Source organism: Apteryx rowi, unplaced genomic scaffold, assembly GCF_003343035.1.
Source record: "Apteryx rowi isolate R43461 unplaced genomic scaffold, aptRow1 scaffold_1, whole genome shotgun sequence".
In the NCBI taxonomy this organism is placed as follows: Eukaryota; Metazoa; Chordata; class Aves; order Apterygiformes; family Apterygidae; genus Apteryx; species Apteryx rowi.
In genome coordinates this window covers 11,410,818-11,429,926 of record NW_020447196.1, presented here as the reverse complement: position 1 = coordinate 11,429,926, position 19,109 = coordinate 11,410,818, and the positions used below count along the sequence as shown (strand labels likewise).

The following is a 19,109-nucleotide window of genomic DNA, read 5'->3' as shown; positions in this document are numbered from 1 at the left end:
CAAATAAAAACTGCAAATACACCTGCATAGCAGGGTACCTCCGCTACATATTACACACACTCTGACAACACAAACTAGAAAAAATATAATTAATACTACTCCAAGCCTCTCATGATATAACAACTCCAAAAGGAGATTTTCTGGCTCCTCACAACCTTCCCCACTATTTTACCATCCACTTTCCCACTCAGAAGCCTTCAGTCCCAACAGGATAATTTTTAATGACCGTCTCCATCCTCGTGGTGGGCCTCAGGAGGGGCYGCAGCAGAACATTTCCCCGGCTGCTCCTGCCGCCAGCAGCCGAACGCGCTCAGCTGAAGTGTTTTCAATGCGATAGGACGGCTCCCGGCAAGCGCTGACCTTTGGGACGCCCGACGCAAGCAGCCAGCAAACCGCAGAAATCCTGGAGACGGCACGGAAATAACCTAGCATCTCCAATCTCTCAAACTGCAGACCTCGATCTGTCAATAACTATCAACTCTTAGATATATTTATATAGAAGAGAAGAAAGAGAAYAATAATTTCCTTATGGGGTAACTTCAAAAGGATCAGAATTACATTTTCTCCCCCTGCAAGCTTTAATTTTGTCGCATGCCTACCTGCACAAYGAGTTTTGCCAGAAGCTACTGGGACCTGTTTCACCCTCTAAAGGAGAATTACAATCACAGCTCCTCAAAACAAAAAGATCCCTCATGTGAGTCTAAACATATGGTGTTTTACATGTACTGATATAAACATCTTAAATTATCTGTTGAAAAATCTTAAGCTAAAGTCATATGTCTTGTTAATGAGCTACTAGAAAATAAAAAACAAATAAGGCATCTACCTAAATATAGCTTGGTTTCGTGGAGTATGTCTAATTAAGAAATAATTAGTAATGACCTGAGCAAACCAGGAAAATACAGCAAGATTTTTATCATTTACATGATAGCAAAATGATGCCAACTAAAGTTTCTCTAATATTAGAAATCTCTTTTCGCACACTGCTCTAAATATTTATAGCTGTACTCTGCTTCTCTTACTCATTTACTGATATTATACATTGAAAAATATCTAAAGAAGGAAAGATGTTAACACAGAAGAAGAATCACCTGTTTCCATTAATGTWTCTGCCACAGAAGACTTATAAAGTGAAAATGGAGATTCTCACAGCTCCAATTGCGATATGCAGTATTGGCACCTCTTACACCTTCATGAGTTTTGTTATAGTTAGTGTTTTGGGTTTTTTTTAAAAAGTTCTACCTATTGAGTCCTGTCATATTTTCATTTTAAAGGGATAAATACATAAGAGCCAAAAAGAACTTGAAAATTCAGATGATGTGGATCAAAGGAAAAAAAAAGACTAAACAAGCAAAAAAAAGAAAAAAGCAGAAGCCAGATAAAAGGAATGCAGAACGTATCACTCTAAAAAGTTCACAAACTCATGAAAGCTGGGGGATTGGACTGACATGTTTTAAATACTTGGGACAGGTCATGCTTCAGATGGTGGCAGGATGCTGCCTAAGGTTAAGCACGACTGAAACGTCCACAAATAACTGACAAATGCGCTAATTAAGAGATAATGATAGTGCACTAGTGATTTCATGCTGCCAAGCAGGATTTCCGTTCGACTGCAGTAGAAGTAAGATTTGAGTGGAATAGCCAAAGTAATACATAAATCTATAAGGATTTGCTAAGATTTAGGGTATTATAGGTTTGGGGTTATGCATAGACACATACTTATGCAGACATTTGTGGGTATTTTTAAAAAGTAGAGTAGAAAAGTAACCTGCACGTCCGCATRTGCAACAGCTTAACTACGCAAACTCCTCAGGCTGTGCAGGGCAGCCGTGTTTTGAAAAGAGCRTTGGTAGATGAATTATCCTCTTATTGTTTGGCTGGTAAATGTTATCAGTCAGAACTATATTCATAAAACATGCACTTTCTTACGACTTTTTATTTCTTGTAAGCACTGCAGAGTTCACCTGCAATGCCGGGCAAATGTGGATCCTATTTAGACTCACGCACCGTCAGGCAACTCGTTGACTGTGGTCCAGGTGCAGGGCCAAGTCACACCGTTAGCTATACCCACGGCAGCCTCCTCAAGAGTAGCTAATGCCTTCAGTGCGGTAACAGAGAGACAGCTGATATACTGGGGAAAAAATATTCTATTTTGACTTCTACAGATCAAAACATAAAATCTTCCCGTCACCCACACACAACCGGTCATCTGCCTTGTCTGTGGGCCTGGGAAACAGATGAGTCTTGCAGTGAACTTAAAATATAAGAAACAAAAAGCTTTGAAGATGAAATGGGTAAGCGACTTCTGGATTCCRGCATATATATATTTTATAGCCCACTCTTTTGGTTGTTATTTTTATATCTTTCAGACAATGGAGACTTCATAGTCTGCCCTATCTTCCCCATAAGTTTTCATACGGACATGGAAAAAATACGTAACAATGAGCATGTCCAAAGTAGGGCCGCATGAAAAAAATCACATAATATTAGGGATCTTAATACCTCTGTCCAAGAAAGAGCAAATGCAGTAAGTATGGCTTTTGAAGACAATTTAACTGCACATAATGATGAGGTATAAATTTGTGACTTTAATATCTTTGGAGATCTGGAGCATGATATTTAAAGAATGAGATTTTTTGTAGCCTTATTCCCTGTGATCACATTAGAGAAACATGCATGAACTGCCATGCCAGAATGGAACAGAAAATCTGCAAACTGAATTATTCAATGTGCTTATTTATAAATTTTATGTGAATTCTTTTCACACATTTTTCAAAAACATGTCACTCCACATTAATTAAAACTTACCCCCCTGCATAAAAATTACAAACCCGTTTAACATTTTTGCCACAAGCACATGTACATACAGCTTAAAAATGATGGCCCATTATCCTACAATAATTTTATACAGATCAAGTATTAAAATCACCGTTCTGAAGTCACAGAACTAATTAAACATTATATCAGATATTCTGTTATACAGCTCCCTTTTTCTGAGGTTGGCCACTTTTGAGAGAACTACAATTCCAAACGGAATTAAGTATTAGAATTAATTTTGATAAATGAAATGCCAGGAATTTCTGGGCAGCCATATAACTTCTTAAGTTACTATGCTGAATTTGACTGAGGAGAAATACAGCCTAAAAAGCAGTAAAATGTAAACAAAACACACTTTTCCACCAGATCTATTACCATCATATATTAACTACCCAGATTGTTTCACTGAAATTGAAGAAAAAACTGGCTAACGTAGTAAGTAATCCAAAATCCAGGGCTTCCAAAACACAGATTTCTGAAGGGATTTACTTATGAACAATGCAGATTAGATTGCCTGAAGCAGAACGTCTTTTGTAAATGCAGTGGAAAGATTATATATAATAACAAAACAAATTTGTGCTTAAACGATGGTTATGCATTCCTCTAGCCATACGACTTAGAAAAAGGATAACACAGGTCAGTGTGCCTAAGGAATTGCAACAGGGAGCGTAGGGAAAGTGGAAGTGAATGACACAAAACATCAAGAAAGACGGGGGAGTAGAAAGGTTATGGAATGAAGTCAAAAGAGCAAGGGAAGAAAAGATTTGAGAAGGCGGAAAATGAAAGGAAGATCGCAGGAGAGGATAAGATAGCTAATATGATTTTCTGCAGGTACACAAAGAACAAGAGGTCAGAAAGGGGATGGCGGGTCCTCTAGCTGCAGAGAGAAAATTATTGACATAAAAATATAATGAATTCATTGCCTTCATTTTCACAAAAAAAAGAACAAGGAAGAGATGTTACAGACCATGTTTCAGTTTTCACAAGAAGAGAATAAGGGATGGATGTTACAGACCTGCATTTTCAAGATGAAGTCACAGCAATCAGGATCTTTCAAGCAATTACAACATTAACATGTCTGAATTTTGACCAAACATCTAAATCAGTCTGTTTCCTTGAAATACATTGGGAGGGACAAGATGTACGAAGATTTCAGGAACTAAACTTCAAAATTTTCTGTCTATTCTGAATGTTATTAATAGGCTAGAGAAATGCTGAGAGAATTATTAAGAAATAACTAGTAAGGCCAGACCTTCATGACTTTGGCTTCAGCAGTGGAAAAGGTCCTGAAGACACAGAACAAGGTTTCCATGCAAGGTTACCTGTTTCTTAATGAGAACTGTCCTCATGGCTTTCCATCTTACCAATAATATTTGTACCTCGATAGCAACTGATTACTTCCCAAATCAATCCGATTTGGGAAATAGCCTTCTTCAGGTTTTGGAACGTAAGGAAATCTTTTATAATAAAATTATTTATCTACAATGTCAGAGTACAACACTGAAGGTTTTTATTTTTATTTATGTATTTAAACACCAGGTCCTAAACAAAAATGAGTGATGTTTGGTGGGTTACGAAAAAAAATAAGAGATTAGTATCGAATGTTGTCTTTCAAAACACAATGTATTTCAGAATACACTCTGCTATACTTTTGCATGCATAGCAAAGGAACACAATGTTCAGAACTTGTCCACTTTTTCAGAAAACCAAAAAAACAAACACCTAAGTAAGGGATCAATCGAGTGGCAAACCCCCCTGCCTTCCACAAAGAAAAGATGAATAATTTCTCCTCCATCTAAGGTTAGAGCTGGCACAATGTCTGTGTATCAAAATAGCTTTAAGCAAAGTTTGTGAGCAGAAAACGACTTCCGAATGAAGTTGTTTGGCTCACAAGAGCCAAAGAAGATACTTCCACCTTTGCTCTAAACTTCTTAACTACATCTTTGCATACGTGGGGTTAGTCAGGCACATCTGTGTACACAGCAGATAAAAAGAAATGTGGCAAGTTTTACAGTAGTGGGATACACAAAGATATGGTCATAAGAGTGCAGCCAACACATTGAGAAACCACATTTTTCACAAGTCTCATTGAAAGTTCAGATAAAGGTGCTTTCAAGATGTATTTGGCTGCATTTTGTGGACCTGAAATAAGTTTGGTTTTGCCTAAAAAAGCTTGCCACACAAGGCAAGCTAATAGCTAGCCAGTCTAACAAGACTGGCAAATACAACGCGGATAATAGCCGGTGGGGGGGATCCAGCAACAAAACGTCCCTCCTTGCAGGGGTGGTACAGCGCGGAGCGGCAGGAGCTCGGCGGGGCTTTCTCTCCCCTCAGTTCGGGGGCCTCTGCAACGCCCATGCTGCGGCCACCCCCGTGCAAGGCCGGCAACACTCACCCGTGTTTGCAAGGCACGACAGGCTCCTTCCGCTCACGGGCACGGAAACTTAAGGTCTGGGGGAAAGGATAGTGTTTTCCGAGGTATTTATACCATGCTTACAACTGTGAGACTGTGAGCAAGGTATTTCGAGAGTTGCTGGAAAACACGTAAACAAGGAACAAAGTGATCATGCTGAAGAGTGAAGAAGTATCATGATGGCATTTAAATGTCTTAAAATGCAATTAATATATAACTGCAAGAGCAGTTTCACAGGCTATTACCATAATATGACAAAAATGTTATTAGTCTCCTCTTGTTTTACTGAACACATCATTATTCTTTCCAGGAATGATGTTCTATTTGAAAATAAAAAAAAAAACCCAACAAATAAACAAAAACAAACACAAAAGCAAGTTTTGTCTCATCTGTTACCGTCTCAGTAAACTCCAATATCTCTGTATTTCTTATGATATGCATTTCCACCTCCCACTCTGCAGTCTGAGAACACTAATTTTGCCTGGTGTTTGGGGTATTTTTATCATGGAAATCCAAGCCCACTCCCTTGTCTTGACAGTTATCGCTTACAAACGCACCTTTGCTGATTTCTCCCTTTAATGAAGCTTCACTCTATTCCTCCTACAAATTACTTGACAGGGCTGTTGAAAAGCAGGGATGTCAAAGCCACACCAGCAGTTAGATACAAGAGCAATGCATATGCCCTCCGACAAAACTAACTGTTGACTTTTGTATGCTTTCCACATAAATGATACGAGGAAGCTAGTGGTTTCTGAAATGAATCACAGTATCCTGCTGATATCTCATAACATTAAGATCTACAGAATGTATTGAATAGACTATTTACAGTAAAAATGAATGAGACACGGTAAATTAGAGAGTTTCTACAAAATAAATATCCTGTTCTCCCAAGATTAAATGGGAGAATGTACATAAAGAGAGCATTAATTTTAACTTGACTTTCTGTCAGTTTTTCATTTTATCCCATAAAGGAACCCTGGGAGAAAAAGTGATATTCCTAGTAGCTTAACAACCCATTTATATCCCAGCTCTGCAAGCAACTATTTAAATCTGAAGTTTTAAGAAATATGGGGAAAAAATTATATGCACATCAAATTTATATGCACAAATATTTGATTTATGTACACAGTTACAGTGACCATCTTATTTTTCACCTTCCTGTGAACAACTGATAGCAAAAATTTCCTCATGAATCAGGAGATCTCATGGAAGGATCAGGGCCTTTGTTTACACTCAGTTTGTTCCTATTTCTGCACTTCTACTCTTCGGTTCAATGAGACATCTGTTAATGCTTAACCTTGCCATTTCCTAATCTCTTTGGCAGAAAAAAGAGAATAAAGGTCCTAACAATATTTTGACAAACGAGAGCTGTTTTTCTCCAACTTATGGCATCCTATGAAAGCATCTTCTATTTCCAGCTTTTACCCTAAATCCATTTGTTACAGAAGAACAGGTAGCAGCAATTTTTTTTTTTTTTTTTTTGGACTAACCCATCACTACGGGTTTTTAGATAGAAAGTATTTCTTTAGACTGACTAAATTCATTTGCTTCGCTCTTTTTCCATAAGGGCAAAAGCAGCGCTAAGTCCTGAACAATCATGTCAAAAAACAAAGGTCAGGATCAAGTCGGTGTTGTCAGAATGAAGGACCAGTTTCCGTAAGATTCATAGAGTCTACTGGAGCATAACGTCTTTTTTTGGACTGAGGGCTTTATCAGAGATTAGAGAGGCAAGCGGTAGCTTACTAATGAGCGAGAGAGATCCAGAGCCTGGAACCAAGCACCGCAAAGCCATTCCCAGCATCACAGCCAGCCAGTCGTCGGGTACAACTGTTCCCGAGGGACAAGATCCGGTTTACCAGCAGAGGGCTACCAGTCACAGGAGTGGTGTGGTCACAGGCACTGCTTGTCGACCGAAGCCACTGCCAACAGTTGGCAGCGGTGAAAGGTTTGGAAAGGAGCTTACAGACAGGGTAACATTTTCCCCGGTGCAGACTCCCAACTTCTAGCATATCGTCTCTTAAAAGACTTGCTGAAGTATAAGGGAATCTGATGTCAAAGTAGAGTTGATTTCCTCTTTGCATACAAAAATGCTTATATTGGAACAGAACCAATATAACTGAGTTTCAACTCTGAATTGCTCTGATGCTACGCCCGGTGTTACGCGAACACGGGTTTTCAGAATTTATAGTCTGTGACTATTACGTGAACAGAAGTGCAACTGCTGAGACGCGAGTCTCTGCTACGTTAAGATTATTACACCTACCTCAGGATATGGAGCAGCCTGCAGTCCTTCATCTACAGTCGTAAAGGAGGGAATTCAGCAATTTCAAGAGGCTGCCCATGTTTTTTCAAGATCCTTCCTATAGCAGTTCATTATTTTTAATGCTCACAGTGATGAACTTTCCTCTTTTGCATAGACATTATCACCAGTGCTTGCTTACTGAAGAGTCCCTGTACAGACAGCTAAATTTCAGGTAATGCTGCCAGGTGACAACCTAATGGCACTTTCTCAGTCAATGTTCATTTCTCTCTCTGGAGTCAAAGCATGGCTCTCATTCTCCTTCTATAAAGGGGAGTTAATTCAAAACAGCCATCTCTGAGTTTACCTAGTGCCCTAACATGTGAACACTTTATTGAATACATATATATTTGAACATATTCTCAATATAAAGAAATACATATTTCGCCTTGGGCACTCTCTATATATACGCATATAATGCAAGTGACAGATCTTTTCTACTGCCACAATTTTCAACTGTATCTCATTTAACTACACCTCATTTTTATAAATAAGTTTCTAGCCTCTTAATAATCATATCCAACAGCAACACAAGAACTGCTCATTTTTTCCATTGAAATTTTCTTTCTTTCCTCCTTGCTAAATAATCAGGATTCCTCCCTGACATGTTTGTACTCTGCCATGTTTCCAAGCTTTCTTGATGCAATATACAGGCTGAAACATGTTCACATAAAACCTACGTGTGCTGCTTTCATGCCACCTAACTGCACCTCATAGTAACAAGCTCATTTTCAAAACTTCACACTCTATATAGATAATATGTTCATAGGCAAATTGCTTCCATGCAAGTAAAAGCAGAAATAGAGTTACACGCACTGATTATCAGGATCAAGATGTCAAAACAGATTGACAGGTCAAAGAACTATGTTTTATTCTTTATCCAAAGGTTAGGTAGGCCCAGAGAAAAGAGGAACAATATTCCATGAACTCTTTATGTCTTGAAGGGGGAGGAAAAAAAACAATAAAAACAATGCACATGATTTTGGTCAGGCATTCCTGGGTACTGGGCAAAGCCTGAAGTTGTGTAAACTCATTTCCTATCACTTATCACTACATGTAATCCCTGCAGCACTAAAATCCAGTCCTGTCAAGTCTAAAGCATCAGTGACAAAGTGCCAGCCAGTCAATGGGTGGCTTTCAATCAGGTCTCAAGATTTTAAAGGATGATGCCATCATTGATGGTCTTTTTCATAACTGCTTCTCAAGTGTAAATATGTGTGGAAGGGAAATAATCAATCAGAAAGTGATCCTTTGCAAGCATGAAACGAAGAAGTTTGATAAAACCATTCAGTGACAGCGTGTAAATCAGAGCTGTGACCAAATTTACCTAGGCAATTTGAACTGTTAATGAAGAGTTAGTTTTAATTATTTTTTAAGTGAAGAGCTTTATTTGCTTTATAAATGCTTAACAAGCAAAGGGTGTGAAATCAGTCACAGGAGCTTTCTGCTTTATAGCAACTGATCACCCTCCTGTGAAAGGATGCTTTGCCAATGGCAGTGACAGAATGAGATATTCAAAACCTACTTTACCAGTACCAAAAAGCAAATTATGACTTCTCTCGAGCTGTATTATTGYTTCTATACATTGGATAACAAGTAGACAGAGAATAGGTTAAGGAATGCAGAGCCATCAGCAGCAACCAAAGCATTGGTCTGAACTGTATCAGTCCAAATTACACGAGACCTGCTATTTCTGTGACTGAGCCAAACATTTGGGGTGATGTTGCAGTCCTGCTGGACTCTATTTCTCAGCTTAATATGGAACAAATAATAGAGGTGCTTCACAACTAGGAAGACGACTAGCTTGGCCCAATGCCTATGAATTTTTTGCGACAGGCAGTGAGATGTTCAATTACATCAACTCATTTTGCAGATGTGGAAATCTATTTACATAGGACAATTAAACCATGAGACAACCTAGAAGTCCCCACCTTGCCTTTACAGAGCTAACACGAAGTTCAGCGGGGTCAGAGGAGCACCAAAGCAGACTCCTGCACCTGAGCCCGTTCACTGTCACTAATATAAGATTGATCGCCTAAGTCTGAATGAGTCCTTGGTGTTTTAGGCCCAGTTTGGATATAAATGTTCAGATAAAACAACAGTTTCTGAAACATTACATTCCCCCTTTCTTCTTTTTTTCCTGCTCCCTCTGACCACAGCTGTTCCTCACCCAACAGGAGGAGAGAGTTTATCTTCAAAAACTAATAACCTGTTTGTAAACCACTTACTGAGATGAGGGCAAATATTCCTGCTCTGCTGGATTCAGAAAAGACTATGGACCTGAAATGAACCCCAAATTGCCTAGATTATTAGCTATTTTTAGATGGTCAGTGTGTATCTCACTGATTTGGACTAGAATATCCATCCTAAGCACCCCCAAATTCCTGTACCTGTTTTGACACATCTGCACTTTTCAATACTGAATGAACAAATGATCTGCTATTGTCTGAAATTTCCAACTAGACTTACAAAGATAGTATTTTTCAGACCGCATTCTTACTACTGAATTTCTTTTGCTCACAGTAAATAGGGGCTGTAGGCTACTTGCTTATCTCACCAACCCAGAAACAATTCAATAATATGCCCATAGTCTGCTTAAGCCCTTTCTTTGGAGCATCATTCAGTAGCTTCATCAACAGGCTGTAGCAAGCCTCAAAATYAAACCAACGTAAATCCACTGGTTTACTCTGATCTGGAGAATTCCTATCAGAGCTCCCGAATGCTCTTCGTCAGACCTCTTCTAGAGGTAAAACTGAATTACTAGACACTTTTCTAGAACAGTCTTTTGGGCACAACAACATCCTTACAACCTCCTGCACTTCGAAAAAGCATCCACTTAAAACTAAAACTGGCTGCCATTCTCTGACCTTCAGGGAGGCACCCCACAAAGTCACGGGGCAAACACACCAGAAGCGCCTACCTGCTTCCATTGGCAAAGGGGATTTCATTAGCATAGTTCCATATACATGAGAAAAAATGGTTATTAATGACTAATTTCAATGTACTGGCTTTTGGACTTCTGCTGTCTCACCCCGCCCTCCCGTGACACCGTTTCATTTTCTCATCAGAAACTATCCCATTTTCAAATGTGCAAATGATTAGGTCAGCTTCACCATGGCAATTAATCACTCCGACATTAATATTTTGGTAGAATTTCACATACTTGTCCATTTTTGAACAATTTAACTAATTTCATAGAAAACAACTCATAAATCAATCAGCTAAATACGCCTGCTTCGAGGGGGTCAGGTCATTAACGTAGCTGCCTCACAATCTTCTTCCCAGCTTGGGCTGCTTTTGATATCAAACAAAATCCAAACTTCTCTGAAGACACGGCCACCACGCCACTGAGCTGCAGCAAATAGTCTTTGTCAGGCCCCAGCTCTCAGACAGATTCCTTTATTTTAAAACATGTTAGCAATCCTTTACTAAAAAAAAAGAATGGATAAAAAGAATGGGAAGAGGGGAGGAAAGACGACAAAAACACTGAGGGCAAAAGGGACTTTGAATACTTTCTAAAAATAATTGTTCGCTCTTTCTCAGTTTAACATGATCAGAAATCACAGTTCAGCTGGAACTGCCCCAGGACACAGTGCCTGTCTAAACAGTCTAAGAAAAAGGTTTTGGTGTAATATTTTCTCCCAGATTCTCCCGTGGACACAGGTTTTTACCCTGGTTCCTTCTCTCATGACACAATAACATAAAAATGGGAGGGAGTTTCAGAAGTCATTAGAAATTTTTACATGAGGTTGCATGCTCTGAGAGGCCTGAACTACGTAAACCTGATACACTAATGTGGAATCCTTAACAAAGATATTCTCTCACAAGTGTTTCTCAAACACCTGAGTTAAACATTATCACAAATAGACATAATTCAAAGTCTGAGTAGAATTCAGATTTCCTCTACTTTAATCATGCTTCTATTGTAATGGATAGGATAAAAGGTTTTCAAGAATCCTCCAGGAGAAAGAGGGCAACAAAAAGCAGAATTTCAAACATCTGGTGAACAAAACAACAACAAAAAATCTTTATAATGGATTAAAGTTTTTAGCTAATTTTAAAAGTTTTGAGGTACATGGATTGTAAAAATCTTCAAAGTTCTATGAAATCCTGAGCTCTCCAAAACTCTATTTTCTGCCCTATTAACATATTCTTTAATTTTCATCCCTTGAGTATAGATGAATTAAGAGTAGAAATAAATGACTGCTGATGCACAGCCACCCTCAGTGTAGCGGGAAGGAATCAAACAGATTTCGTCTTCTTATCCTTGCCACACCATTGCTTATATACCTGATTGTATGATGGCTTGGAAAGAACTTGTATTTTTTCGTGGAGATCTGTTCTGTCATTTTTTGCCATTTCCTTTGATTTTTTTCCTTTAGGAAATCAATATTACACGGTGGGGGGAGGGGATGGGACACTCAAAAAAATCAAAATCTTCTTTGAGAAACCTAAGGATCTTTCCAGTAATTCATCTTTCAGTGCATCAAGGAAATGGGGGGAAAATCCTGCTGCTTTCCTGACACCTTGATATATCTTTATTGAAAAACAATGGGCTGGATTCAAAGACTGACTAATCGCTTTGAGGGTTCTCCTTCTACAGAAGTTTTCAACTACATTTGCACAACAGGATACCAGGGAGTGTGCTGAGCAGTGTTATAACAGGTTAGAAAGCACTCCAGCCTACTAAGATATACATTCGCAATACTCTAGATAATCTACTACAGTGCACTATTTGTTTATAATTTGCATCGCTTCAAAAAGGCTCCTCTAGGGAAATGTTTTTCGTCTTAATTTAAGTGTATGCTTCGCCAGATCAGATAGGGCCATTTGTGGTTTTAAGCATTAGGTTGAAAAGGCTACTATGATTGTTGGTTTAAAAAAAAAGTTAAGGTTTATACTGAATACATTAAGGTGGAAAGCTAGCATAATAAGATGAGAAACAACTGGAAAATGAAGATGAGCAACAGTGTCAGGAGAAATTGCAATTTTTTTTATTTATTTATTTTTAAGAGGGACAGTATTTACTACCATTAATCCAACAGCGCGGTTAGCATACGTTTCATTGCAGCCCCAGATGAGAAATAGATGTTTAAGTGTTAAAAACCAACACATGTTAAATTTTAGCAGTGCTTTCTGAGCACATACGACTAGTCTTCTAAGCAGCAAACTCTCTTTCAAGTAAGGTGAGAAACCGAAAGTGTTGAAAGCACAAGTATTGATAATTACACATTGGAAAGAATAAGTAGGAGGCTGGGGAGAAGGGTCAGAGCCATCTCTGGAGCCAATGCCCAGGGTGGGCTGGAGCCCCGAGAGCTCCCTGCTGGGTGAGGACACGGGGCTGAGTCTCGCCGTGCTCCAAAAGTGGCAACATGCAACTCAACTAACCGCGGGGCACTTTGAATCCAACCACTAACATATGCCAAAATGGCCAGACGCAGGTTAATCTGACTGCACATTTCCAAAGATAGATAGAAAATATCAACTGACAGATCCTCTATTTATATTTTCTATTTTAAAAAACTGCGCTACAGTTATTTTAAGATTTCAAAGATCATTTGTTAGAATTTCAGTGGGGAAATTATCGATAAGGAGAGGAGTCTTTAGCAAAATCTTTATAGAACACGTACATCTGACAGGTATATCTGCTAACATCCTCAAGTTAACAGAATCTTTTGCAGCTGCATTAAAAGATATCCCTTACTCCAAAATAGAGCTGAATAGTATATTCCATTGACAACCTGACAATAAAAAAAGGAAAGAATAATCATGTTACTACCTTAGTGGCATTCCCCTTTCCCCAAAAGACCTCCTTTTGTCCAAGCATAATTTTGTATTCACAAACCAAATGCACACACAGTTTTCAGACAGCATCCCTACTAAAGATAAATGGCAGAAATTACATGCAGAAAGCAGAGTGGAGTTGSACTGCATGTATAAATGCATTCAGAATCTCCAAAGGACGAACGACAATTCTGGAAATTTTATAGGACAGTAGCTCGCAATTGAGTCTTCGATACATCACACCTGCAGCCCTTTCAAAGGCCCCTACACGTTCAAAAAATACACTATTAACATAGAGGCAGAGCTCCTACTGCTGTGAGCGCTCACCTCGTAATTGGCGATTGCTTCTCTGTCAAGGGCTCGGGTCACGGAGACTTCCCCGCTGATCTCGTTGATCCGAAAAATCCCTTTGGGGTCCTGGTCTACTCCCTTACCAGAGAGGCGAAACTTTGCTCCCTCTGTCCTCTCGCTGCTGATGACCTGCAGGGCAGGAAACAAAAAGCGACAGGCCACATCAACAAAAGTATTAAAATCTTCTGAAGCCAACAGACACAGTTTTAATCTTTTACCTGATGTCGAGGTATATAACAATAATATATGAAACTATAATATGGCAATAATACGAAACTATAACATGTGGTTTTGATCATTCAGAAAACACTGGGCAATTCTTGTGTTAAATCCTGCAAAAGTTGAAGGACCAAGTCACGTCCTTAGCCAGTCACTATCTTATCTTTGCCGTCTTCCATTTCAGGGTTTAAAGTTTCTATTATTCCATTGCTATTGTACTCACTCTATGCCTATAATTTGACATTTTATTTGATTCTTTTTTCAATTAAATTGATAAAATAGCTAGAAAGAAACGGTACAGTCTTAAAAAAAAAAAAAGAAAGAAAAAGAAAAAAAGACATTCCACTGAATGGTGTTAAACATACTTATTTCACAACAACCTTAACAATACTGTTAATATCAGATACCCATCACGCATTATTTTCCAGCAAGCCAGTCTTTTTCATTAGTCATCTCAAAATCATTTCAAAGAGACTACTTTTGGGTGTGTTCCCCCACGTTCCCCCCCCCCCCSATTCCCTTCTATACCCTTCTTTCCCAGGGTTTTAAAGCAAGGAAAAAACTCCTCATAAAAATATCTGGGTATCCTGCCCAGAACTCAGCTTAGTCACACAGTTGGACTTCCTCCACTTTCCATGCGTGCGCGCGCATGGAATTTCCTTCTAACCATCACTACTTGTTCCCCCATAGGAAAAAAAAAAAAAATCCCTAAAAATCTAATTTCAAGGCTGTCTCATGTTAGTGACAGTAGCATATGTAAACTTCCAGAGCTACACAACGTTTGTTACAAGCTACATGCTTTGCAAATTTGTATTTGTACCCCAGAAACTAAAAGGATTATAAATTAATCTTGCCCTTTAAGGCTGACAATCTTGCCAAGCCATTCCTTCCCACTGCTGTTTCATGTTCTTTTGTTCCTATCAATTTTATATTGTTAATGTTTCCGCAGAAACGTTAAGTCAAATATTTATGCACTGCTCTGAATCACAGCTCAGGAAGAGGAAGGAAAAAGTGGTATTAGAAATCTGGACCTGCTCCCATTTTGAGATAATAAATATGCAGAGAGTTTAATAATGTCCCTGAGGAAATACATGTTTGTTGCCCTATTGCTGCGGGTTCAGCAAAGCTGGTTTGCAGATTACTGGGCAGTGAGATTTTGACTAAACCCCACAATCATTATTCCTTTATTTTAATTGAGAAAAAATTGCCACAAGATATGAAATAAGAAATCAGCATTTTCAGAGATAAAGTTTCAATTCGCAAACCCTTTGGGGAAGGAAGAAATTTCAAAGTAAAAAACTATTTCACCTTTTTTTCCCCTCTCTTCCTAGTCAGGAAAACTAATGGATGAGGTTTTCTTCTCATGTATTTTTGAGGCTGTCAAGACAAAACAACGAGGCAGACAACACTGCAGGTGGAAAGGGGCAAACTAACTTTGTGACTTCAGGTTTTGTGATGAAACTGAAACTGCTCCTGGAAAGTTCCCTGGTAATCAATTCATTTTTTGACCAGTCTCTGGTATTTTTTATATCAAGCCAAAAATTATGTGTTTTTCTTAACACAAGGCTTTGTTTACCATTTTACGGTGTCGTGACCATTGCTCACTTTTGCAGGAAAAAGATGAATTGCTCTTCCTCTGCCCTGAYTTCTGAGATTTATCACAAGGAAGGTAAGTGCACCTTCCCATCCAATACAAGAACAGTGGTTTGAAAGGCATCAAAGCCCCAAAAAATAATTCAGAGAGGTCTACAGAACTGCCCTTGCCATGACAGCCAAACATTTCCCAAATCCTTATGGCAAATTTAAGACCCAGTAAAGGCCAAAAGCCCCAATTATAAACAGTCACAGAAAAAAAAAAAAAAAGCCAGGAGAAATCATGGGCTGTATCAATATTCTGCAAAAGTATAGACAAATCTCAGATAATTATAAACAGGTCATACTTCATACTAGATAGAAAAGCAGGGGATAATAATAATAATAATAAAAAACAACAAACATCCCTGCCAACCTGACTGGAAGGAAAATTTCCTCTTGACTGCAAATCTGGCAAAGAACTTAATCTTGAACTGGACAGCAAGATATCCTAAYGTGATACCTGAAAGATCTGTACTCCTTGGAGCTACAACACATCCCATATTTCATGCCAGCTCTAGGTGCAACCATTCTCCAACATACAGTGTACAGGACCAATGGAGTTGACCAGAAAGCAGAGTTTTTCTGAATAACTGGATAGTCCATCAGCCTACTTAAAACTTTGGGAAGCAGCCGCTTTCACCGTGCAAGTGAGAACATGCCAGCCCTTCGCTCCTCCCTATTTATCCAGAAAGAAGGAATTTCAGGACATGTCTCCATTGAATTCTGGAGCAAGGAGAGGGGAAAGTCTCTCCTCTGTCCTGCTGCAGCCTTCCAAGGAGCAACCTGCCGAGCAGTGCACCGTCACTGCAGGAAACTCGTAGGAGCAAGGCAGGGAGCAGAATGGCAAACTGTCCTGGAGATGAGCAGTGTCAAAGCATCTGGGTAGTGCACAGAGACTAATGCTCGATGAAGCAATAAGAAGCCCAGGTTAGAGATGCTCCATGTACCACTGCATCATCTGTTCAAGAGCAACAGTAGTAACACAAGAAGCAATTTTCAGAAAGTATGATTTTTTATTTTTTTTTAGTGCTTAATTAGCCACAAGAGGGAGCTACATACTCCCAGGAATCTCAGAAATACAGCAAGAACATTAACATCTCCTAATTAAGATGCTTATATAATGGCTGCATAGTTCAAAGAAAGTGCATTTCCCAGTTCATACTAAGCTAAGTACAATGAAAATTTTAATAAAAATCAGGCTTAATTTTCCATATGGTTTGGTGCTTCAGCAAGAACAAGGAAGAACGAACAGGAGGATTGTCTGACGTCTCCTCTGGCAAGACTGTTATTCTGAAAACTAAAACAGTACTGTTCATATGAAAAATTCTTAGGTTACAATGTATTACACGATGATGCTCTCCCAATTTACAGGCTGAGAAAAAACAAGGCCAGATTTCTTCTAAAATGTTTAATTTGGGATGTCGTATTTACATTTCTAAAGTAGTAGCTTGGCTTCCACAGTTGCTACAGCCTGCAGCCCAGACAGAACACTTGTATCCAAAACTTGTTTGTGGCCTTAGGAACTTTGGTACAGCTTCTAATATCGAAATTTTTTGCAACATATGAAGAGCCTACAAGCCACATATCAGGCCTCTTCAGTCTTAGGGAATGGCCCAATTAAGCTAGCAGAGGCTGAAGTCAGTGACTGCCCATCTTGCACCTTGAACTGAACAGAGCAAACACTGTTAAAGCATAACAGAGAGAGGGCCCAGCTGCATTTCACAAATTAGGGCCTCTGTAGCAATAGTTTTAAATTTGGTCTTGTAAAATTCTGAATTCCTTTTACAAAATGCTATCCTCTCCTTTGCCAGTAATATTAACAGTTACTGAAGGTGCCCAAAACACCTTAAAACCTGAAGTCTGGATTTTTTGTGAAAGTGTTTTTGCTGTGCTAATGCTTGTTCAGCTTCAGATGTCCCAGTACCAGTACTTGATAAGTCATCTTCAAAGACAACTCAAAATTGGCAATTAAATACAATACATTAATTGTTATTAATGAAAGCCAGGATGTCTAAATATATCTTCAAGGATTTAGGATTGMCTCTATATCTATGCTGCAGTCTGGATACAGGCCTAAGTACCCAGTGAGTCCACACTGTTTAGACATGAATATGTCCATCATGGGCTTGAGGTGACCTTTGGGAAATCTCAGAAAATGTCCTGCCAGGACACAGTTTGCCCCTTAGGACAGACTCAACCACCTACCTGCTGAGAATACAGATAGGACAGGCAAACATCATCTGGCCTCACAGACTCCATATATTACATTTTCCCTTGTAGTGGCACCACGATTTAGAAGGACCTTGACATTACAAGGGCAGATAGGATAGACGGAAGAGATGCACGTTGAGCATCCTGCAGTAATACATACTTGTGAAAGCTATTTCCTCACCCAGGACCCAAAGGAACATATAGACGTAGGCTTAGACATAATTCACTTCCTCACCTCAATAGGGGCTAACAACACTTTCCCATGTCAAAGGTGCATTGGAAGATAAATGTATCAAAAACTCAGAAGTGAGTCATACTAAGCTTGTCAGAAACACGTAAATAGCACCCTAGATGAACCATTTCTTTTTTTTTCAAAAAAGCAAAAAAAAATGATTCTGCTGTACTGAAAAACACTTTCTAGAAAACAGAATGTTGATTAGCTGACAGGATCTGCCTTCTGCTGAGCCACGGCCAAGACATATTTACCAAGTGCTATTTTTCAGCTGACATTATGTATCCCTTCCAGCTAAACTCATTTCAGCATTGTGATCCCTCTGTTGTTATGGGTTTATCAAAAAGTAAATCAGAGTGTTCTCAAGAGAAGAAGAGAAATAGATAGAAGTACAAAAAAACATACTACCCTAGAGAGAGACTTTACAGTGCTGCAACTACGGCAAATCTGCCCTTAATAGCACCAATCCTGGCCAGTCTCATTGGTGAAGACTTGTTCACCTCAACCACTTCCATAATTTTTTAGTTCTTGATGCTGTCTGAATTAGAGATGCATCATGTTCGTGACAATTTTTAATTAGAAAACAAAACCCACCCTCAGACAGGTATACTTGATCCCAACCCGAGTGCAGTTCATGGAGTGTTACCCCCCTATACCTGGGTTTCACTCCCTGGGCCAGGTTTTCCACGTACGCTGTCTCCTGGGACTCATTGCCCCAGCCATCTTCAGGTGGGAAATTTATATATTTATTGGCAAGACAGTGGTGTTTGATTTTTTTTCTAGAATACAACTCTGGTTAGAGAGTAATTTCCATCATTTGCTGTTTTTAAACAACGGATTAAAACTATTGGGTCTCATTACATCTATCTTCATTAATTAAACACTAGACAACTAGTTAATCACGGGAACCAAATTCTGCTCTTTGACAATGGGAGACTGGTCAAATTTGACCTTAGATTTCCACCTATAGTAGGACTTTCTATAGAATTTATTCAATATACAGGTGATGTCTGAGAACGTCCAAGTGATTTATTCACATACCTAATTGTAATAGATATTATAAAGTGCAAACCTTCCATATGACCATTCCCTTTGTGCATGATAATTAGGGATAAAGCATACACATTTATATGACAACATATATTGTA

The 19,109-nt window shown here is 38.9% G+C and overlaps 1 protein-coding gene across 1 annotated transcript in view; it reads right to left on the bottom strand.

Annotated features, from left to right (window-relative positions):
* Positions 1-19,109, bottom strand: part of CDH13 (cadherin 13) — a 488,994-nt gene that overhangs the window by 236,193 nt on the left and 233,692 nt on the right. The window contains exon 5 of the mRNA XM_026059344.1: positions 13,641-13,793. Coding sequence (XP_025915129.1) covers positions 13,641-13,793 — 153 coding nt within the window. The remainder of the gene's footprint in view (positions 1-13,640; positions 13,794-19,109) is intronic.